General features: G+C 41.9%; 1 protein-coding gene across 5 annotated transcripts in view; it reads left to right on the forward strand.

Moving 5' to 3' along the window:
* The window catches only part of zmynd11 (zinc finger, MYND-type containing 11), a 184641-nt gene that overhangs the window by 63553 nt on the left and 96111 nt on the right, over positions 1-24977 (forward strand). For 2 of the 5 annotated variants that reach the window (XM_041184258.1, XM_041184259.1), the window contains one exon: positions 2715-2936. The exons of the other annotated variants lie outside the window; for them this stretch is intronic. In XM_041184258.1, coding sequence (XP_041040192.1) covers positions 2894-2936 — 43 coding nt within the window. In that variant the 5' untranslated portion in view covers positions 2715-2893. Of the gene's footprint in view, positions 1-2714; positions 2937-24977 lie in introns of those variants that run through there. 5 annotated transcript variants of the gene reach the window in all.

A 24977-nucleotide genomic window follows, 5' to 3' on the forward strand; every position in this document is an offset into this window, starting at 1 on the left:
AGGACAAGGGTTCAAATCCCACCATGGAAGCTGGTGGAATTTGAAAATGGAATTGAAAGCTAATCTTAGTAATGGTGACCATGAAACATTCATTGATTATCATAAAAACCCATCTGGTTCACTCACGCCCTTAAGGTAATGAAATCTGCCATCCTTATCCAGTCTAGCCTGCATGTGACTCCAGATCCACAGTGATGTGATTGACTTTTAACTGCCCTCCGAAATGGCTTAGGCAAGCCACGAAATGGCCTAGCCAAGCCACTCAGACCAAGGGCACTTAGGGATGGGCAACAAATGCTGGCCTTACCAGTGAGGCCCACATCCCATTAAATATTTTTTTTTAATTTACAGATTTGCTGCTGTTTTGAAAGCAAATTTGCAAATCCAAAATGAAATGGTGACACATTGGAGCATTAGCTCAAGGTGCTGTCCACTCTGTTGAGCCCTTGATCTCAGCTTTGCAGCTACAGTGGGTTGCAAAGTGGCTGCATGAAATGCAAAATTTTGAGGGGGTGTTTTGGGGGAACCTGAAAAATCAGATGCCTGTGGGTGACTGGGAAGCATGGAATGTGAGTTACAACATGTCCTCAAAGAATAAACAAATGGCCTGTCTAACATTTTTCAGAGTAACTATTGCTGTGTATCACCCAAACTAACCAAGTAAAATGAACCACGTGAATATTGAGAGAAATTTAAAGTGTGTTAGCTACCCAGCTAAAGGGCAGAACGAGCTCAAGGAGCTAAATGGCCTCCTATTTTATCACTCTTTCGTTATTGGTACTGTACTCATTTGAGTAGATGATGCAAGTTAATTGAGCAGATTGAGCAGGTGATGATCAAATGTTCTTGAGGCCCACCTTGCTTCTATTACCCAAAAGGTTGATGATTTAAATTGGAACATTTATCTCCAAGTCTTGAATCTCAAATTACTGGCTGTCTCAACAAGATGTGAAGTTATCTATGAATTCTAGATGATTGATCATTTTCTGTGCCTTTGCAATCCAAGTTGAGGATTTGTATAATTGGCAAAAGCACTTTGCAGTGATATTGTATCTCTCTCTTCAAACACAGCCCAACCAGCTGTTCGGATCTCGTAACTATTTTAAAGTAATGACTGCTCAATTTTGATGTAATGACAGTTCCTCCAGCCCCTGTGGCTTTTCTGTGCTTTATTGTCCCAAGTTAACAAAACCAATTAAGGTCAGCTAGGTTATGCATAAATACAGAACTTTTACTGAAAAGTATTTCACTCATCTCGTACAATGTGATTATATTTTACCTGTATATGACATATTGTGCTACATGTTGTTCACCAGCAGTTTGTGTTTATGCATTGTCCTTAATGTAATAAAGCTTCCCAAAGTTGTTTCACAAAAGATTAAGCTGGATGCAGAGCAGTGGGAAGATGACTTAAGGCAGTTAGGAGGAGTATGATTTAGAGGGGGCCTTTGAGGTGGGGAGAAGAGGTAGTAATGGGTTTAGACAGGGTGTGGAGCGGAGTTGGGTATATCAGAAAGCAAGTGAGGCTTGAGACAGACTGGCATGGCAGAGCAGTTCAAATTTGAGAGAGATGATAATTGTTACTGAGGACAGTTGAAGAGAAAATACATCAAAAATATTTTGTAACAAAATTTTAGATGAGTTTTTTTTCTTGTTCCCCTGCACAGACTTGATGACGTACAAAGACAAAGTAATGCTAAACAACAGGTTGCTGAACAGTTTGGAGAAAAGCTTAATTTTACAGTACTTAACAGTACTTTAAGCTAATGATAGGCTATTGAGCTGGAATTAGATAACAGGATACCACCCCCACCTAGTCTGGGTTTGAATGCTTTTAGGTGATATTCTGAAAATTTAATGGCATTTGAAAAGTTACCAAAGTAAAAGGGGTGTGTAGTAAATCTGAGAACATAAGAAATAGGAGTAAAAGTGGACCATTTGGTCACATGAAAGCCTGCTTGTCATTCAGCATGATTATGGCTGATGTTTAACCTCGTCACCTGTTTTCCCTATGAGATCAAAAATCCAACTATCCCAGCCTTGAATATCATTAATGATAGAGTATCCACAACCCTCTGGGGTGGAGAATTCCAAAGATTCAAAACCCTTTGAATGAAGAAATTTCTCCTCATCTCAGTCCCAAATGATCATCCCCTTATCTTGAGACTGTGCCCCTGTCCTCCCCATGTTCTAGATTCCCCAGCCCGAAGAAACTGTCAGTGCCTACCCTGTCAAGCCTTTACAAAATCTTGTATGTTTCAATGAGATTACCTCTCGTTCTGCTAAACTAGAATATAGACCCCATTTACTCGGCTTCTCACCAAATGACAACCCTCTCATCCCAGGAACCAATCTAGTGAACCTTTGCTGTACTGCCTCTAAGGCAAGTGTATCCCTTCTTGGGTATGGAGATCAAAACTGCACACAGTAGTCCAGATGTGGTCTCGTCAAAGCCCTATTCCATTGTAGCCAGCCAGTCTTATTCTTATAGCCCAAACTTCATTCGCTAACTCCCAGCTCCATCCCTCACCCTGGCAATAGCCTGAGATTAAGCCAGTCTATTCGGAGCTTGATGCCACATTTGATCGCAAAAATGAGCTTCCAATTTCATAATCATGCCATCACCAAGGCTGCCCATTTTCACCTTGGTAACTTCGCCATGTCTTAGCTCATCTGTTGTTGAAACCCTCATTCATGCTTTTGTTACCTCCTAGACTCGACTATTCCAACGCACTCCTGGCTGCTTTCCCACATTCTACCCTCTGAAAACTTGAGGTCATCCAAAACTCTGCTGCCTATCTTCTCCTTCGTCATCTTAGCCAGTCTGTGGGATCGAGGATGACTTGCTTCCACTCTGGTTGATGGATTCTATGATGGCTGATGAGTCCAGTGCATGGTCTACAGACTGTCGCATATGGAACAATGGTGTTTGAAAAGTTGAGTAGATCACGTATTTGGAGATTTGTGTGCTCTCTCCTTGACTTCGCCTCTGCGTGCTCCTGACGAAGTCTCTCGGTGTGTTTGGTACCTTCCTGAATAAATCTTCTCCATTTTGGCTGGTCACAAGCCAGGGACAGCAGTGAATCAGCAGGGTTGTTTGAACTCTTCAGCCTATCACCCCTATGCTCGATGATCTATATTGGCTCCCGGTCAAGCAACATCTTGATTTTAAAATTCTCATCCTCATTTTCATATCCTTCCTTGGCCTCATCCCTCCCTTATCTCTAATCCTCTCCAGTGCCACAACCCTCTGATATCTGCACTCCCCTTAATCTGGCCTTCTGTGCATAGCAATTTTAATTACTTCATCATTTGTGGCCGCGTATTCAGTTGCCTAGGTCCCAAGCACTGGAATACTCTTCCTGCACCTCTCCTTCTCACTTTCCTTTTCTTAAGAGACTCCTTAAAACCTTTGACCAAGCTTTTGGTCATCTGACCTATCTTCTTAAGTGGCTTGGTGTACAATTTTGTTTTATAATGCTCCTCTGAAGTATCTTGGGACGTTTCATTATGTTAAAAGCACTAACCAATCCCCTTGCAGTAAAGCACAAAGTTCCATTTACCATCCTAATTGCTTGCTGTACCTGAATGCTAACTTTCTGTTCTTGTGTAAGTACACCTAGTTCTTTGAACATCTTTCATCCTTTTTTCAAAATCTAGCCTTTTTAATCTTCCAAAGTGAATAACCCCTCACTTTTCAATGTTATACCCCATTTGCCACCTTGTTGCCCACTCATTTAAACTGTCTATATCTCTTTGCAATCAATCTTTTATGTCCTCCTCACAACGTACTTTCCCATCTAGCTTTGTATCATCAAACTTGGATACACTACTTTGTCTCTTTATTTAATTCATTAATGTGGGTTATCAGTGAGGGTTATGGATAGCCGATGCCCAGTACTGATTGTTGCAGCTCTCAAGCTTGCCACTTTGAATTTGCCCCATTTATCCTTACTCTCTGCTTCCTGTCAGTTAACTAATTCTCAATATATGCTAAAAATAGCCCCAACTCCATGAGTTCTTATTTTAGAAAGTAACGTGACACCTTTATCGAATACCTCTTTGGAAATCTAGGCATGGTGTATCTACTGGCTCCCCTTTATCTACCCTACTAGTTATATCCTCAAAATTGTCAAACACTATTTTCCCTTTCATAAGCTATGATCACAGGACAGATTTTAATTGGTAGATGCTAACTTAACTGTCTTACAAGATTCAGCACATTGATTTGCACTGTAAATTAGCTCACCAAGGATACTTTGATAGCACCTTCAAACCATGACTTGTACTACTGAGGTCAGGGCAACAGATACATAGGAACACCATCACTAGCAAGTTCCCCTCCAAGCCCCAAACCATCCTATTTATAGAACTATATTGGAGTTCATTCACTGTCACTGGGTCAAAATCCTAAAACTCCCTTCTGTTGCAGCCAGGATGGGAGGAGTCTGCAATTTCTCCAGCTGCACTACCCCTCAGATCGCATCATAAGTGTAAATGTTTTAATCACTGACCAATTGTTTACTTTTGCTATTGTTAAAACCAGAATGGAAGAGGCTTTAACACTGGCTTCTTTCAATAAACGCAATGATTGATTTATTCTGGAACAAAACATATTTTTAAAAGCAAGTTGAAAAAGCTGGTTAACATGCAATTTGTAATCCGAAGTGTAACTATATATCCCTTTAAACACCAACACAGAGCGCACGCACGCACATGCGCACACACACAATTAAGGTCTCTGCAAAGGTTGGAATTTAAGGGAAAAACACACCTTTTGGCCAATGGAAAAACTTTGAGAAAGGATAAAGTTCAAAGATTTTGATGCTATTGATCTGGTGTTCCTGCATGCGAAGACATATTAGTAGTTGCCTGAAAGTTCTTTCCAAAGGAGCTTCGTTGTGGAGGAGAACAGCGTGGGAGCAATGCCCTTGGGATCGCTCTCTGTCTCTGTCTCTCTCTCATCTCAGTGCCTCAGGTTTCCAAATACAGAAGAATTATACTAAGATGAGAATTTCTGGCTGGATACTGATAACCACACTAAACTTCAGACAAGGCAGGGAAAGAGTGAGTCGGGCAACCTTCTCCCTTTTGGTTTATCCCCAAACTGTGTCCAAAAAAGCAAGTTCAAAACAAGCTCATCTCAGTCGGGTGGTTTCCAGAAAATCACCAGGGCCTTGCAGCCTCTGAAATCAGTAATTTGTTTTCCAGCAATTAAAGTTCAAATAAACAAATAGTTCTTATCTTCTTGGGTGCCTTGCTGGCACGTGACTTCTTGGAAAAGGCAGTTTGCTCACGGTCCAAAGTGAACTTATAACCTTCTAAAAAAAAATCCCAGAAAATATCCAAATAATTCAATGTCCTTCAAATTTAAAACAATATATAGTTCTTAGAGATATGTATTCATAACACTTCCTAACAGTACAGTGAGTGTGCCTCCACCAGATGGACTGCAGCAGTTCAAGAAGGCAGCTCACTACCACCTCGAGGGTGCTGGCCTTGTCAGCAATACTCGCACCTTATGTCAGAAAATTTGATCTTGCTTTTTACTGATTCTTGCATTTTATTTCATTTTGTATATTTTTTTCACACTCCATATGCTTTTATCACTGTCAAATGAAGTGGCTGCAAATCTGCCGGCAAAGGCTTTACACCATAGATGTTAAATTGGCCATTTTATTTACAAATTCTGACTGGATTAAGTGTGTACAACACTTCAATTCTTTATTTCTACTGTTTACAAATTATTCTTTTGGCAACTGTATTTCTTCATAGCACCATCTTGTGGCAAATCTGTATGAAATATATAATTCCCAACAATTTAAGTGTACCACTGCAGTAATTCATTACAATATTTAATCACCCTTTACTGAACTTTGACAGATTTCCAAAACATGAATAAAAACCCCATTGTACTTCAAAAAGAATAATTTGACTTATTCAGTCAAAATCAGTAATACATTGGGAGTGTTGCACCATATGTCATTCTTGTTTTGAATCGGCGTAGTCTCCATCTCACTGAGTTTAGATTAAGTCATAAACCACAGGACTAAAAGTGACTTCGGAGTCAGCTGACTTTTCTCTGCCACCAAGACCATTCTACCGTTGTGCTTTTCAGTCCAGCCAACCGTTTTGACTAGGGAAATGTAATGGTTGAGTACATATTTTTTTAATCTGGCTGATTTTACTGTTGAAGGAATTTTTCTCTACTCCACTGTTCATTTTTGATATTTGTTTCCTAGTTCCTAACTCTGCATACCCAAGTATTGCATATGTCATCATGTTTTTGTTATTTGGAGTGTGACGGAAGGAATTCCATCAGGGTTGCATAAAAAAGTGAATGACTTTCTATGGACCATTGATTTCTTGCCTTAATGCAGAGAGGTTTTTGTACCGTTTTCAAGGATATTTCACTATCATACACAAGACTGGGAAGAAGTAATAGTGAGCTTGTAATATATTCAGGGATTTATGACATTTTAATACTTTATTGGGGAACCATATCCTCCACCACCAAGACTGCCTCTTTCACTTCTAACATCGCCGTCACTCACTGCCCCGACCTTAGCTCAACCCCTACAGAAATCCTCATCTTTGCCTTTGTTACCTCAAGATTCGACTATTCGAATGTACTCCTGGCTGACCTTGTAAACTGAAGTTCACTCAAAGCTTTTCTGCCCATGCCCTAATTCGCATCAAGTCCCTTTCGCCCATTACCTGCACCGGTTGCTAGATCTGGAGGAAATGTAGGGCAACACCTTAATTTAAAAAAAATTCTAATTTTCAAATCTCTCCACAACATGTGTCCCTCCCTCCACGACTGTGTCCCTCCCTATCTCTGTAACCTCTAACGATGTGATTGCGCGGAGGAGATTTACCAGGATGTTGCCTGGGCTGGAGAGTTTTAGTTCTGAGGAGATATTGGATAGACGGGGGTTATTTTCCCTGGAGCAGAGGAAATTGAGGAGGGACATGATTGAAGTGTATAAAATTTATGAGGGGCATAGATAGGCTAGACAGGAAAGAACTTTTCCCGTTGGTGGAGGGATCAATAACTAGGGGGCATAAATTTAAGGTAAGGGGGAGGAGGCTTAGAGGGGATGTGAGGAAGAATTTTTTAACCCAGAGGGTGGTGGGAATTTGGAACACTCTGCCTGAAAGGGTGGTAGAGGCAGAAACCGTCATAACATTTAAGAAGTATTTGAATTGTGCACTTGCGATGCCATGGCATACAAGGCTATGGCCTAGTGCTGGAAAATGGGATTAGAATAGTTAGGTACTTGTTTGACTGGTGCAGACTCGATGGGCTGAAGGGCCTTTTTCTGTGATGTAGATCTCTGACTCTTATGACTATGAATTTTCCAGCCCGAAGTCAGCACTCTTCTAATTCTGACCTCTTGCACAACACAACTTTTTATAGTTCTACCACTGGGGGCTGTATCTTCAGCTGCTTAAATTCTATGAGCTGTAATAATCTCCACCTCTACTGCTGTCCTCCTTTAAGAAACTTTTTTAAAAAAAAATGACATCTTTGACCAAGCTTTGGTCAACAATCCTAACATCACTTTGTGGCTCAGTATCGAATTTTACCTGATAACATTCTTGTGAAATATCTCGGAAGGCTTTAATAACATTAAAGGTGCTAATTAAATGCAAGTTGTTCTTGGTAGAGTCACTGAACACTAGCAGTACATATACAAGCTTGAATACAATGCTAAAAATATTTAAAATACAAACCTTAACCATCCAATTTTTTTCATTTGGTGCTAACATTGTGTTGCTTGTGAGATTTTTTTTGTTTGACCCTGTATAATAAGGAATCGCTATGATGGATACCAGGCCAGTGGGAAAAGGTTATACTGAGACGCAATACTTCCCATGCTAGAACATCAGAATAGGAGATGGAACAAGCAGCATCTGCTTAGCAATAACCTGGTCACTGGCACTCAGTTTGGTTTCTGCCTGGGCCACTCGCTCCTGACCTCATTATAACCTTGGTCCAAGCATGGACTAAAGAGCTTGACATCAAGGCAATCTTTGACTAAATGTGGCATCAAGGAACCCTAGCAAAATTGAAGTCGATGGGAGTCGGTGGGAGTGCTGTGTGGTTGCAATCATACTGAGCACAAAGGAAAGCTGGTTGTTGGAGGTCAATTATCTCATCACTGCAGGAGTTCCTCAGGGTAGTGCCCTAGGCCCAATCATTTTTACACTGCTTCATCAAAGACTTTCCGACCCTCGTGAGGGCAGAAGTGAAGATGTTCGCTAATGGTTGCACCTTGTTCAGTACCATTTGCGGCGACTCATACTGAAGCAGCCCGTGCCCAAATGCAGCAAGACCTGGATGCCATTCAGGCTTGGACTGATAAATGGCAAGTAACATTCACACCACATGACAGCCAGGCAATGACTATCTCCCCATGGCAATTCAGTGGCATTACCATTACTGAATCTCCCACTGTTATCCTGGGGGTTACTGTTGACCAGGAACTGAACTGGACTAGCCATATAAATACTGTGGCTACAAGAGCAAGTCAGAGACTGGGAATTCTGCAGCGAGTACACAAAGCTGGGTGGGAAGGTGAGCTGTGAGGAGGATGCAGAGATGCTTCAGTGTGATTTGGACAAGCTGAGAGTGAGCAAATGCATTGCAGATGCAGTATAATGTGGATAACTGTGATGTTATCCACTTTGGTAGCAAAAACATGAAGGCAGATTATTATCTGAATGGCTATAAATTGAGAGAGGGGAATGTGCAATGAGACTTGGGTGTCCTCATACACCAGTCACTGAAGGTAAGCAGGCGGTAAAGAAGGCAAATAGTATGTTGGCCTTAATGGCGAGAGGACTTGAGTACAGGAACAGGGATGTCTTGCTGCAATTATACAGGGCCTTGGTGAGACCACACCTGGCATATTGTGTGCCGTTTTGGTCTCCTTATCTGAGGAAGGATGCTCTCACTATAGAGGGAGCGCAGCGAAGGTTTACCAGACTGATTCCTGGGATGGCAGGACTGACATATGAGTTGGTTAGGATTATATTTGCTGGAGTTCAGAAGAATGAGGGGGGATCTCATTGAAAACTTTAAAATTCTATCAGGACTAGACAAGGTAGATGCAGGAAGAATGTTCCCAATGGTGGGGGAGTCCAGAACCACAGTCTGAGGATACAGGGTAGACCATTTAGGACCGAGATGAGGAGAAATTTCTTCACCCAGAGAGTGGTGAGCCTGTGGAATTCGCTATCACCGAAAGTAGTTGAGGCCAAAACATTGAATATTTTCAAGAAGGAGTTAGATATAGCTCTTGGGGCGAAAGGGATCAAAGGCTATGGGGAGAAAGCAGGAGCATGCTATTGAGTTGGATGACCAGCCATGATAATGAATAGCAAAGCAGGCTCGAAGGGCTGAATGGCTACTTCTATTTTCTATTTTTCTATGTAACTCATTCCCTAACTCCCCAAAGCCTGCCCACCATCTACAAGGCACAAGTCAGGAGTGTGATGGAATACTCTCCACTTGCTTGGATGAGTGCAGCTCCAACAACACACAAAAAGCTTGACACCATCCATGGCAAAGCATCCCGCTTGATTGGCACCCTATCCACCAACTTAAACACTTATTCCCTTCACCACCAATGCAAAGTGGCAGCAGTGTGCCATCTATAAAATGCACTGCAGCAACTCCTCAAGGCTCCTTCCACAACACCTTCCAGATCCGCAACCTCTACCACCCAGGACAAGAGCAGCAGGTACATGGGGACACCACCACCTGCAAGTTCCCCTTGAAGCCACTCACCATCCTCACTTGGAACTATACCGCCATTTCTTCGTGGTCTCTGGGTCAAAATCCTGGAACTCCCTTCCCAACAGCACTATGGGTGTACCTACACCACATGGACTTCAGCTGTTCAAGGCGGCTGCTTACCACCATCTTCTTGAGGGAAATTTGTGATAGACAATAAATTCTGGCCTAGTCAGCAATGCCCACATCCTGTGAATGAATAAATAAAAAAAATAAACTTGTGCACATCCAAAACTTTGCCTCATGTATCTTAAACCCCACCAAGTTTTCTTCACCTATCACAATTGTGCTTGGTGACCTACAATTATTTCTGTAGCCTCCTCCAGCCCTTATATGCCTTAAAGATCCCATTGCTCCTCCAATTCTGACCTCTTGCACAACCTGGATATTCATCACCCTTCCATTGGCAGGGAGAGAGGAAGTTAAAGCAATCACTATCACAAGAAGAAAAAACACTAGGAAAAGTAATGGGACTAAAGGCAGGAGTCCCCTGGACCTGATGGCCTGCATCCTAAGGCATTAAAAGAAGTGGCTGCAGAGATGGTGGAAACACTGGTTGTAATCTTCCAAAATTCCCTAGATTCTGGAAAAGTCCAAGCGGATTGAAAAACTGCAAACGTAACAAAGGAGAGCCAGACAGAAAGCAGGAAACTATAGGGCAGGTAGCCTAACAACTATCATTGGGAAAAAGTGAGAATCCATTATTAAGGAGGTAGTTGCAGGACATTTTGTATTATAATTTTCTATCAGGCAGAATCAAAATGATTTGTGAAAGGCAAATTGTGTTTGATAAATTTATTAGAGCTCTTTGAAGATGTAACCAGCAAGTTGGATAAAGGGAACCAGTAGATGTTGTATATTTGGATTTCAAAAAAGAGTTTCAATAAAGTGCCACATAAAAGGTTACTGCACAAGATAAGAGCTCATGGTTTTGGAAGTGATAGGAACATGGATAGAGGATTGGCTAACTAATAGGAAACAGTCGAGATAGATGGATCATTTTCAAGTTGGCAAACTGTAATAGGTGGAGTACCACAGGAATCAGTGCTGGTACTTCAACTATTTACAATCCATGCTAATGAATCTGATGAAGGGACAGACCATATTGCAGCCACATCTAGTACAAAGCTAGGAAAGCAAGCTGAGAGAGGATGCAAAGAGTCTGCAAAGGGATATAGATTAAGTGGGCAAAAAATTGGCAGATGGAGTTTAGTATGGAAGAATGTGGGCTTGTCCATTTTGGCAGGAAGAATTAAAAAAGCAGAATATTATTTAAATGGAGAGAAACTGCAGAGTGCTGTGGTACAGAGGGATCTGGGTGTCCTTGTACATGAATCACAAAAAGTTTACATGCAGGAAAGCAAATAATTAGGAAGGTAAATAGAGTGTTGGCCCTTGTTGCAAGAGGGTGGGAGTATAAAAGTAAGGAAGTCTTGCTACAACTGGACAGGGCATCGTCAGACCTTGCCTAGAGTACTGTGAACAATTTTGGTCTCCTTAAGGAACGGTATTCTTGCTTTGGAAGCAATTCAGAGAAGGTTCATTCATCTGAATTCTGGGATGACAGGGTTGCCTTATGTGGAAAGGTTAAATAATTTGGGCCTATACACATTGAAATTTAGAAAAATGAGAGGCAACCTTATTGAAACATGTGATCCTGAGGGGATTTTTTTTGTTTTTGTTTCAGATTTCCGGCATCTGCAGTATTTTGCTTTTATCCTGTGTTCCTGAGGGGGCTTGATTGGGTGGATGCTGAGAGGATGTTTCTCCTTGTGACAGAATCTAGAAATAGGGGCCACAGTTTAAAACAAAAGGTCTCCTATTTAAGACAGAGATGAGGAGGAATTTCTCCTCTGAGGGTTGTTAGTCTTGGGATTCCTTTTCCACAGAGAACAGTGAATATATCCAAGGCTGAGTTAGGCAGATTTTTGATTGACAAGGATTTGAGGGTTATGGGTTTGGGGGGAGGGGGTGTGCAGGGGTAGGGTCAGCAAAGTGGAGTTAAGGTCACAATCGGATCAGCTATGATCTCATTGAATGACAGAGCAGGCTAGAGGGATCGAATGGTCGCCTACTGCTCCTAGTTCTTATGATAACCATGCTTTCCTTGCAACCTTGGCCCTAAGCTCTAGAATTTCCTCCCTAATCTCCTCTACCTTTTCTCTCCCCCTTTAAGATGTGCCTGGAAACCTATCTCTGACCAAGTTTTTGTGACTCAGTGTCAAAATTCTTTTTAATAATGTGCTTGTTAAGTGCCTTGGAAAGTTCTGCTATGTTAATTGCAAGTTGTTGTGCTATTCCTTCTAGTGGGAAGGTATGATTATGAAAATCCCTGAACTTTCAGGATGCATATGATGAGCCTATTGAACAACATTGTTCTGATGTTGGATTTCTTTGGGATCTAGTTTGGGCGTAACCAAGTGGATATTACACTGGGTTCACTTGTTATGATGAGCCCAAGGCTTTTTTTTTGTTATTACCATGTTATACAAAATCGGGCAGCTTTCACCTTTGCATTATGTAGCTATCTTGTCCTTCCTGCTGGCTTCGAACATAGTCGTTCAGCCACTTAATGATTCAGCAGGTGGCTGCATCCTGCAGAGCAGGAAGGTGTTTGATTCCTCATATTGTGATATATTTGCTGAGCTCAGTCAGGTTAATGGTTTAGATGTTGCTATTGACCTAAAGTCTACGGAATGAGAGGGAGTGAAATCGGCCTGAATCCATGCTGCTCATGGCGCACATGATTGGCGAGAATGTGCGTGAGCTCAATTAGAAACTCCTTTTTGAATATCCTGCTGACATTCATTGCTGCGACTCCCAAATGAATAATTATTATATGTGTGAGGTACTGGAGGGTGTCTGGCCTCCATGGAACTTGATAGCAGCAAGAGGTTGACACATTCAGGATGAGACAAAAGAAAGCTTGCAAGAAAAGGAACATCATGACTCAAATCGAGCATAACTCAAGAAAAATTTTAATAAGTGAGAGCGGGCTGGTCAAAAGCATCATACGCTTCAAAGTTGCTATAGTCACTGTAGTCATGTGGGACACTTGGCACCCAATTTGCATAAGCAGCAATGCAATAATGACCAGATAATCTGTTTTAGTGGTGTTGGTTTGGGGGATGAACATTGCCCAGGGCAATGGTGTGCACCTTCTGCATGATCAGTGAGAGTGACAAATGCTATAGTGAAGCTGTTATGTCTGACATAGTCTCATGCTTCTGAGAAAACAAGCCACTGAAAAACAAGCTCCAATCGCTTTTGAGTTAGAACATTGAGCTGCTTTTCCCTTGACAGCAATGGGAGTTCTCTTGGACATTGAATATTTTGGGCTCAAGTTTTTTAATAGCGTTGCCCCCTAGTTACTGCTCAGCGTATTTTGCAGCAGCTCGACTGAATAGGTGGTGATACCTGTGCTGCAATACTGTGCACTACATTCTTTTAAGCAATCGGGTCTTGGCAGTAGTGATATTGCCATCAGCAATGGAATTGAGGAATAATGTTCCAGCATAACATTCGGGTAAGTCAGGTGAGATCTAATTCCAGGAAACAACAAACAATTTTTTCTCAAATCGCAGTAGGTGGCTCGGTTAACTTTTAGCCACCTCTTAATGAGAGCCTTAGATTTTGTGCTTTTTATCATGTTCATGGTGCATTCCTGTGTGGAAGACTGCAGCTGATCTTTTGAAACCTGAAACTAAGTTTGCTATCCAGCTGTTACTGGAATTTGCTATTTATTTTCCAAATGTGTTAAATAAAACTTGGAAAATTTATCCGCCAAATGAATCAATGCTGTAAACCACTTTCTGAAACTGGCTGACTACTTTTGACATTGGTTATTTATTTAACTCTCATAATCAGGAGCAAAGGTATTGAAGTTGAAATTTTCCTGTTTGCTTAAACTCAATAATGGTGCTCCTTGGACACATTCTATGGTGATTTGAAGCATTTTGAAGAATTTAGCTGCTGCCTGTTAATGGAGACTGGCAGTCTGTGTTGTAATATTTGCAGTAACTGCAACTTCTATCCATGATAAGTTATGTTCCCCTTCATGGGGGTCCCAAAATTGTAATTATTCCTGGAAAGCAATCCACATCTAATGTTTGCCAAACTGAATTCGGAATAGAATTATGATTCAGTACATTGGTAACAAAGTGTGGCCACTTTAACCTTTTGATCAGTGATTTCTGCTGTGCACTCGTCTTTTCAACAAGCTAAAGCCTTGTTTGTATTTCTGCATAATACGTTTTTTAAGTCGCCTTTTATGTTGTATGTAGAGTGTGTGTGAAAGATCAAGCATGTGAATTTGCCACTTTCATGTTTTTGGGGTTCAGTTTAGAATAATGTACAACTAGATTGTGGACCTTCTTGTATGCAGGAGGCAGGTCTCTACAGACCTGTAATGAAAAAAAACAGTATTGGTGGGTTGTAGAGATGAGCTGTGAGAGGTCAACTTTCTTGTGACCAAAATGAATATACCCAGCAGTACTACACATGGCTCATGCTGCCATTGTTTGCTGTTAATGCAGAGAGAGATCATTTTTTTGAAGTAGGCCTATATGCTTCCATAATTGTTATTTTTCCCGGATAATGAGTTTTCAGACACTGAATTTTGCTAACTGAATTAAACGGAAGCTGAAAAGCACTCTGTTTAGATGCATAAATTCGCTTGTGATTGGTGAGATGTGACAAGTGTTATTCCCCAGGGATCTGTACTGGAGCCTCTGCTTTTCATCATATATGTCAATGACTTGGATGAAGGGACAGAGTTTTATGTATCCAAATTTGAAGATGGCACTAAGTAAGAATACACATTAAGTTGTGTGAATGGGGGCAGAAAGTTACAAAGGGATATAGACTAAGTTAATGGGCAATACTGTGGCAAATAGAGTTTGTTGCGGGGGAATGTGAATTCAACCACTTTGGATCCAAGAGAAACAAATTCAGAATATTTTCGAAACAGAGAGACTAGGAACCATACAGGAGGAAAGAGATTTGAATTTATGTGCATATAGATAAAAGTAATCAAAAACATTAATGTAGTGTTGGCCTTTATCACAAGGAGGTTGGAATACAAAATTATACTTCTGTCATGTGGAACCTTGTTCAGAACTGTGTTAAGTTATAGAAACTGTACCTCAAAGTATATTTTGGCTTTGGAGGGTGTTCAATGCAGATTCACTAGAATGACAGCAGCTTAAAGCATTAAGTTATGGGATCACTGCATAAATTTGGTATGTATTCACTTGCGTTTAGAAGGTTGAGGAGTAATCAAATTGCATTTAAATAGTAAAAATGTTCAATAGGGTAAACACAGAGAAACTTTTCCTCTGACAAAGAAATCCAGAACATGGTCTTAAAATTAGGACTAAACCATTTAAAAATGAAATCAAAAGGTAGTTATTCATATAGTTTAGTGGAAATCTGGAACTGTGTGGATGTTAGATCAATTGACATTTTTGAAGTGGAGCGTTTTTTAAAATTTTGCTGTTTTTTGGGTTAGGTTATCAAGGAAGCTGGAGCAGAGTCACTCAGCTTTGATCTAATAGTATGGCAGGATAGGTTCAAAAGACTAAATGGCCTATTGTTTCCTGTTTCTGTATTCCTATTTCCATTGAAATAGTTTCATCTGGAAGTAACAGAAGCATGGATCAGGATTTCAGCAGCAGGGGCAACTAAGATAGGAGTGTTCAGCAGGCAGTGATGCAGGATGTAGTTTGTTACTCAAGTAGAGTAAGCAACTTCATGCAATAGCTGTCATTTTGATGCTGAAATTACATCTATAAAATAATTGTCATTTTTCAGAAATGTTGATTGTGAATGGATGGATTCTTGCAAGCCTCAAATTTTAAATGAGAATTAAGTTGCTCTGCTGAGTTTAAATTAAGCATAGTTTTAGTATTAGAAACTAGAAAATCTTTTTAGGTTGGGCACAAAGATTTTTTGCTATTTGTTTCTGATAGGAAAACACAGCTGGTTACAAGGCATGGTTTTCTTCCACATACCATTAAATTGAGACTTCATGCATGACTCATCGTTATGTCAATTTTCAAATGTAATAAAAGCCATGTTTTTGGAGGTGTAACTCTATGTAACGAGGAACATATGTTACCCTTGACATTTGAGCACTGGGCAAATCCTAAGCGTGAGATTTTTGGTCATTAGGTAGCCGCACATCCAAGTTGTCAGTTCGCGCTAAGACCATAAATATAGCTAAAAGCAGCAAGTTTAGTAGTGTGCCGTCGCTTTAATCCAAGATTAAGCGGCGATGTTGGGGCAATTGCTGTGCCCTAACTTTTCTGTGTCTTCCAGTCGGGACTTCCTGCCCTGGCTGCAGCGGCAATGCTTCAGCGCAGTCATCCATGGAGAGTAATGGCGAAGAGTAGCACCCCAGATGAATACCCTTACTACATCAAAAACAAAAACAGAATTACCTGGAAAAACTCAGTAGGTCTGGCAGCATCGGCGGAGAAGAAAAGAGTTGACGTTTCGAGTCCTCATGACCCTTCGACAGAACTTGAGTTCGAGTCCAAGAAAGAGCTGAAATATAAGCTGGTTTAAGGTGTGTGTGTGGGGGGCGGAGAGATAGAGAGACAGAGAGGTGGAGGGGGGGGGATGTGGTTGTAGGGACAAACAAGCAGTGATAGAAGCAGATCATCAAAAGATGTCAATGACAATAGTACAATAGAACACATAGGTGTTAAAGTTAAAGTTGGTGATATTATCTAAACGAATGTGCTAATTAAGAATGGATGGTAGGGCACTCAAGGTATAGCTCTAGTGGGGTTTTTTTTAATAATGGAAATAGGTGGGAAAAGGAAAATTTTTATAATTTATTGGAAAAAAAAAAGGAAGGGGGAAACAGAAAGGGGGTGGGGATGGGGGAGGGAGCTCACGACCTAAAGTTGTTGAATTCAATATTCAGTCCGGAAGGCTGTAAAGTGCCTAGTCGGAAGATGAGGTGTTGTTCCTCCAGTTTGCGTTGGGCTTCACTGGAACAATGCAGCAAGCCAAGGACAGACATGTGGGCAAGAGAGCAGGGTGGAGTGTTAAAATGGCAAGCGACAGGGAGGTTTGGGTCATTCTTGCGGACAGACCGCAGGTGTTCTGCAAAGTGGTCGCCCAGTTTACGTTTGGTCTCTCCAATGTAGAGGAGACCACATTGGGAGCAACGAATGCAGTAGACTAAGTTGGGGGAAATGCAAGTGAAATGCTGCTTCACTTGAAAGGAGTGTTTGGGTCCTTGGACGGTGAGGAGAGAGGAAGTGAAGGGGCAGGTGTTGCATCTTTTGCGTGGGCATGGGGTTGTGCCATAGGAGGGGATTGAGGAGTAGGGGGTGATGGAGGAGTGGACCAGGGTGTCCCGGAGGGAGCGATCCCTACGGAATGCCGATAAGGGGGGTGAAGGGAAGATGTGTTTGGTGGTGGCATCATGCTGGAGTTGGCGGAAATGGCGGAGGATGATCCTTTGAATGCGGAGGCTGGTGGGGTGCTAAGTGAGGACAAGGGGGACCCTATCATGTTTCTGGGAGGGAGGAGAAGGCATGAGGGCGGATGCGCGGGAGATGGGCCAGACACGGTTGAGGGCCCTGTCAATGACCGTGGGTGGAAAACCTCGGTTAAGGAAGAAGGAGGACATGTCAGAGGAACTGTTTTTGAATGTAGCATCATCGGAACAGATGCGACGGAGGCGAAGGAACTGAGAGAATGGGATGGAGTCCTTACAGGAAGCGGGGTGTGAGGAGCTGTAGTCGAGATAGCCGTGGGAGTCGGTGGGTTTGTAATGGATATTGGTGGACAGTCTATCACCAGGGATTGAGACAGAGAGGTCAAGGAAGGGAAGGGAAGTGTCAGAGATGGACCACATGAAAATGATGGAGGGGTGGAGATTGGAAGCAAAATTAATAAACATCACTGCCTGCTGTCCACTCCCATCTTAGATTGCCTGCTGCTGAAATCCTGATCTGTGCAGAGAACATACCCTCTTTTTTACAATATCAGCTGCCGTATTCATGTATGTGTTTGAAAATCCCCACGGTTTACAGTGGGTGCTTGGGTGAGGTAGCCGGGTCGGGGACTGGCTGCATGGGTGGGTGGGGGTGGGTGTGTGGCGAGGGATAGGCCATTGGGTTGGGAGTGTGGAGGGGTGGGCAGTTGGGTCGGGGTGGTAGGTTGAATTATGCTGTTAATCACTGAGTTACGTAGACATTAAACAGTGAAACAATTCTAGGGTAAGTAGCACATATTGTCATGAAGAGATATTAATGTGTATAATATTATTGGAAATTATTTTTAAAAATAGAATTCTAGTTGGGGGGGGGCGCTCTGTGCATCTGTGTGTCTTATTTGGATTAAAGCTAACTAGTCTGGGTGCTTTGATGTATAGTAGTTTTGAGATGTTAATCGGGTGAGTAGTAAGATAAAGTGTTCATTTGCATTTGTTGAATAAACCATTCAAGACTGCGGGTAAAACCTTGCACCTAGCTAGAAGAAGCCAAACAATGTGTTTATTTTTTCAGCTTACTAATAAAATTGGTGCTATAAAATGGGCTTTATTGTTAGATGAGCTGAAGTTCAAAAGACCTAGTGATACAATGGAAAATTTACATGCAAGGGGAAAGCTAGGTGTATAAAGAAAGGAGTTTGTGTGTGTGTGTGTGTGTGTGTGTGTGTGTGTGTGTGTGTGTGTGTGTAAGGTTAAGATCTAACCAGCCTGTACGCCTCCAACCAATTTGCAAAGGAACCTCATTTGGAATTCGTAAGGTCAAATGTGCTTTGCCGGGTGTTTATTTAAAGTCTATGGGTTACTGTTGCCTTAGTGGAGATTTACCTGGGGGCGATTTAATTTGGGGATTTGTTAAGTTATTATAGTAGTAATTTGTAGCCATGTGAATGTGTTTAATTTAGTTTTATGTAAAACCATGAGACATGGTGGTCTTATTCCTACTGAATTCAATGTCTGTGTCTCGAAATTACAAATTGTAAAAATGGATTATAACAGTTGTTTCAAGTTTCTTGCTGGGATTTCGACAACATAGCCTTTACCATCAGCTGTGTCATCATAATATCTAGCCCAAGTCACCACCTCAGCTGAATGCCAGAGACACTCACGGAGGGTCCCAGGCAATGCAAATGAGGCCATCAGAAGTTTAAATTTCCTTGCCAATTACAGTGCATATGCATGTGTCAAGACTCCCAATGGGTCTTAAAATGGAACAATGAAAGATGTATCAATGTTTGCCGCTGTTGGCATTAGGAGATATGGCCCAATGATTTTCTTCTTATAATGTTGACAGGCAGAAAACGACCAGCTAGTTTTTTTTTTAATCGTTTTACGGGATGTGGGCTTCACTGGCTGGGCCAGCATTTATTTCCCATCCCTAGTTGCCCTTCAGGTGGTAGTGAGCTGCTGCCTTGAACTGCTGCAGTCCATGTGGTGTAGGTACACCCACAGTGCTGTTAGGAAGGGAGCTCCGAGATTTTGACCCAGTGACAGTAAAGGAATGATGATATATTTCGAAGTCAGAATGGTGAGTGACTTGGAGTGGAACTTCTAGATGGTGGTGCTCCCACCTATCTGCTGTCCTCGTCCTTCTAGATGGTAGCGGTCATGGGTTTGGAGGGTGCTGTCGAAGGAGCCTTGGTGAATTCCTGCAGTGCATCTTGTAGATGGTACACACTGCTGCTACTGTGCGTCGGTGGTGGAGAGAGTGAATGTTTGTGAATGTGGTGCCAATCAAGCGGGTTGCTTTGTCCTGGATGGTGTCAACCTTCTTGAGTGTTGTGGGAGCTGCATTCATCCAGGCAAGTGGGGAGTGTTCCATCACACTCCTGATTTGTGCCTTGTAGACGGTGGACAGGCTTTGGGGAGTCAGGAGGTGAATTATTCACCACAGGATCCCTAATGCCTGACCTGCTTTTGTAGCCACAGTATTTATATGGCTAGTCCAGTTCAGTTTCTGGTCAACGGTAACCCCCAGGATGTTGATAGTAGAGGATTCAGCAATGGTAATGTCACTGAATTGCCAAGGGCAGATGGCCCATAGCCTTTGCAGTATCCAGTGCCTTCAGCCATTTCTTGATATCATGTGGAGTGAATCGAATTGACTGAAGACTGGCACAGGTTATGCCGGGGACCTCCAGAGGAGGCCGAGATGGATAATCCATGTTGAAGATTGTAGCAAATGCTTCAGCCTTATCTTTTTCACTGATGTGCTGGGCTCCTTCGTCATTGAGGATGGGGATATTTGTGGAGCCGCCTCCTCCAGTGAGTTGTTTAATTGCCCACCACCATTCACGACTAGATGTGGCAGGACACTTAGAGCTTAGATCTGATCTGTTGGTTGTGGGATCACTTAGCTCTGTCTATCACTTGCTGCTTATGCTGTTTGGCATGCAAGTAGTACTGTGTTTATAGCTTCACCAGGTTGACGCCCTATTTTTAGGCATGCCTCGTGCTGCTTCTGGCATGCCGTCCTGCAATCTTCATTGAACCAGGGTTGATCCCTTGGCTTGATGCTAATGGTAAAGTGGGGGATATGCCAGGGCCATGAGGTTACAGATTGTGTTCGAGTACAATTCTGCTGCTGCTGATGGCCCACAGAGCCTCATGGACGCTCAGTCTTGAGTTGCTAAATCTGTTCAAAATCTAATCCACTTAGCATGGTGGAAGTGCCACACAACACAATGGAGGGCATCCTCAATGTGAAGGCAGGACTGCGTCCCCACAATGACTGTGTGGTCGTCATTCCCACCAATACTGTCTTGGACAGATGCATCTGTAGGTTGGTGAGGATGAGCTCACGTATGTTTCTCCTTCTTGGTTTGCTCACCAACTACCACAGACCCAGCCTAGCAACTATGTCCTTTAGGACTCGGTCAGTAGTGGTGCTACCGAGCCACTCTTGGTGATGGACATTGAATTCCCCCACCCATGGTACATTCTGTGCCCTTGCTATCCTCAGTGCTTCCTCCAAGTAGTGTTCAGCATGGAGGAGCGCTGATTCATCAGCTGAGGGAGGATGGTACATGGTAATCAGCTGGAGGTTTCCTTGCCCCTTTTGAACTGATGCCATAAGACGTCATGGGGTCCGGAGTCGATGTTGAGGACTCCCAGGGTGACTCCTTCCCCACTTTATATATCACTGCCACCACCTCCACAGGGATGTTGATGGTGGTGTCTGAGACAATATCTGTAAAATATGATTCCGTGAGGATGACTACGTCAGGCCGTTGCTTGACTAGTCTGTGAGACAGCTCTCCCGATTTTGGCACTAGCCCCCAGATGTTAGTAAGGAGGACTTTGCAGGGTCAACAGGGCTGAGTTTGCCGTTGCCGTTTCTGGTGTCTAGGTCAATGCCAGGTGGTCCGTCTGGTTACATTCCTTTTTTTGAGCCTTTGTAGCAGTTTGATGGAACTGAGTGGCTTGCTAGGCCATTTAAGATTCAACCACATTGCAGATCTGAAGTCACATGTGCTAGACCAGATAAGGATGGCAGATTTCCTCCGCTAAAGGACATTAGTGAACTAGATGAGTTTTTACAACAATGGAGAATGGTTTCAAGGTCATCATTAGACCTTTAATTCCAGATTTTTAATTTTAATTTTCAAATCCCACCATCAGCTGTGGCAGGATTCAAACCCGGGGTCTCTGGATTACTAGACCAGCGACAATACCACTACACCATCACCTCTCTAAGCTTATCCCACACTGATGATAGAACATCATGACTAAATGCTTGCTCCCCAGCCCTCTCCTTGTACAGCCATGTAATCTTCAGGAAAGTTTTAAAAACTATGGAATGGCAATAATTATTGATTTTCAATATTTAAAATTGAATTGGAGGGTGTTGAGTGGCCTACATTTATGCATTTGAGCACCATATTCGGAGCCTTGCCTTCACCAACTTTACAACAGACGGCATATTTTAGTGCACTATGAAAGGAGCAAATTTATTTATGCCCTCTTTTTAAAGCTGATCTAGACAAACACAATCTTCCTGGCTTTGATCAAAAACTTAAGAGGCTGCAGTGGATACTTGGATTTAGTTGTGAAGAGATCCAATCGTTGTGTGGAAGAGTCAACTGCACTAAGGAGGCAAAGGGATGCTTTTACCCTGTTGTCAAGTGAAGAAGTCCCAAAGTAGATACTTATGTCAGGGAAAATATGGAGTGAAGTTCCTCAGTGCAGATTTGGAACTTATAATTTTAATAGGAATTACTTGGTTAGATGACTTGTCAAACCGTACATTTGGAAACTCATAAACAGCCAAAGTGAAAACCTGCTTTACTTGGATAATGTAGAGGAGGCCGAAAGAGGAAAGGTTGCTCTGTTACTTTATACCTGCCCTTTCCTCAGCTTTAATCTTAACCCTATGCCTATTGAGCTACATTTTTTAAATAAAGGCCACTTATTCCTAATTCATCTGTGTAGTCTGCCCAAGAGTTTGGCTGCTGAAGTAAAATGCTTACTTTCAGATGGCAGTTCATCTGCAGCTCACGTGATGACCAAACATCATTTATTCCATGTTGATTTAAAACATGTCTGAAATAGTGAACTATTTTGGTCTTAATTTTTTTTGAAAAACAAGATTCTTCTCTGTACTTTCATATCTGTACAGGGACTGGTTAATAGCCATTGACCTCATAAATGGTTACTTTCTTATGACTGTGAGAAGATACACCAAAGTATCTTTGCTTGAAGTGACATTATATGTTACCATGTACCACGTTACTTTGTCTTATTTCTTTCAGCCTCATCCCTCCTGCAAATGATGTTAATAAAGAATCTCTTCTGATATTACTGGAGTTATAAATAACTTAGATTCAGGTATAGGGAGCAGCATTATAAGGTTAGCAGATCATACAAAACTTGCCAACATAATAGTGAAGAAGATAATCATAGACTTTGTGAAGATGTGGACGGGATGGTGAAATGGGCAGCAGCATCAATGTGGAGAAGTGTGAAATGTTGAACTTTGCAAGGACTAATATGTAGACTAATTTTGATCGGCACAATTTTGAAAAGTGTAGATGAGTGGAGAGACCTTGGTATCCAATACAAAAATATTTATAAGTATAAGTACTTAAAAAAGTATATAGAGTACTTGGCTTTATAAACAAAGGCATAGAATATAAAAGCGAAGAAATCTTAATACTCCAGCCTCAGCTGGAGTATTATAGACAATTCTGGGAACCACTCTTAGTAAAATGTAAAGGCCTATGGAAATGTATGGAGGAGGTTCACTAGATTGTTACCAGGGTTGAGGGAATTCAGTTATGTGCAGTGATTGAAAAAGTTAGAATTATTCTTTCTGTTCCAAAGAGGTTAAGAGGTGACCTATTGGAGATTTACAAGATGGGAGGCTTTGATAGAGGAAAACGATTCCTTCTGGTGAGTGGTTCAATAACCAGATGTCGTAGATTTAAAATGATTGGCAAAAGATTTAGACGGAAGATGCAGAAATGTTTTCATTTGGGTTTTTAAGATTTGGGACCCTCAACCTGATAAGTTGGTGGAATCTGATTTAACAGGGAGCTGACAAGTACTAGAGGACGAGAAACTTGCAGGTAATGGGCAAAGAACAGGGACTTGCACTTAAGCATGACGGTCCTGTCAATGAACCAATGTTGGTTACTATGATTGATTTTATAGGCTTTTGTCTTGATTGTTGTTTTTTTTTGAGGTGACCAGATTCTATGCTGATCTATACCTGTGTTTATACTGTAGGTATCTGTCTTTAGGTGTTCTTAAAAATGGCCAAGGTTACTGATGCAAATATTTCTCATCTTGACCTACCCTGGCAATGTAACCAGTCACATTATAACGTTATACTGTTTATTTTGCATCACAAGAAACTAGTTTGTATGCACATCAACATAAAACAATGAGTTCAATTCAAAAGCCTGCAAAGCAGGCTTGTGTGATTTCCTCTTAAGTGGAGAATTCATAGTAGTTCAGTTTCCAAACCATGCAGTATAAATCCAGCATTAGCTTTCCAAAGTACTTTGAATAAACTTCACACTGGTATGCTGTAGCTGCCATATGTTCAATTTAAAGAATGCACTGGCATCTCACCAAGGTTTACACAAAGAGTACTGTAGAGATGTACTAAGAGGCTTCTTTAGTTGAACAACTAAGTTTATTTACAAAGCAGACAAAAACAAAAATTGCTGGAAAAACTCAGCAGGTCTGACAGCATCTGTGCAGAGAAAGACAGAGTTAACGTTTCGAGTCCATATGGCTCTTCAGAACTAAAGAGAAGTAAAAATGTGGTGAAATATATACTGTTTAAGGGGGTTGGGACAGGTGAAGCTGGATAGAAGACCAGCGATAGGTGGAGGCAAAGGTGAGATTGCGAAAGATGTCATGAACAAAAGGTCGAAGGGGTGTTGATGGTGGTGATACTGGCTAAAGGAGGTGCTAATGGTGACATTAAGAGTAGAATGCAGGATGAGCAAGTGACAGATAGTCCTAGTGGGGGTGGGGTGGGGGGAGGGGACCGTGGGAGAAAAGATCAAAGTGGCCTAAAGGTGGGGATAAAACAATGAATGGAAATAAATTTAAATTTCAACACACCACCCTGCTCTCATGCCCACATGTCCATCCTTGGCCTGCTGCAATGTTCCAGTGAAGCTCAACGCAAACTGGGGGAACAGCACCTCACCTTCCGATTAGGCATTTTACAGCCTTCCGGACTCAAGATTGAGTTCAACAACTTCAGATCATGAACTCTCTCCTCCACCCTCACCCTTTTTTGACCCCCTTTTTACAAATATTTATTTTTTAATTTTTATATTTATTTCCCCATCTATTTCTATTATTATTATTTTAAAAATTAATTCCATTCATTGTTTTATCCCCACCTTTTAGCTTATTTTATCTTTTCTCCCACACTGTCCCCTCCCCCTGCCCCACTAGGACTATCTATCACTTGCTCATCCTGCTTTCTACCCTTAATGTCACCATTAGCACCTCCTTTAGGCAACATCATCACCATCAACACCCCTTCGACCTTTTGTTCATGACATCTTTCGCAATCTCTCCTTCACCTCCACCTATCGCTGGCCTTCTATCCAGCTTCACCTGCCCCACCCCCCTTAAACAGTATATATTTCACCACATTTTTACATCTCTTTACTTCTGGAGAAGAGTCATATGGACTCGAAA

This window comes from Carcharodon carcharias, chromosome 3, assembly GCF_017639515.1.
Source record: "Carcharodon carcharias isolate sCarCar2 chromosome 3, sCarCar2.pri, whole genome shotgun sequence".
In the NCBI taxonomy this organism is placed as follows: Eukaryota; Metazoa; Chordata; class Chondrichthyes; order Lamniformes; family Lamnidae; genus Carcharodon; species Carcharodon carcharias.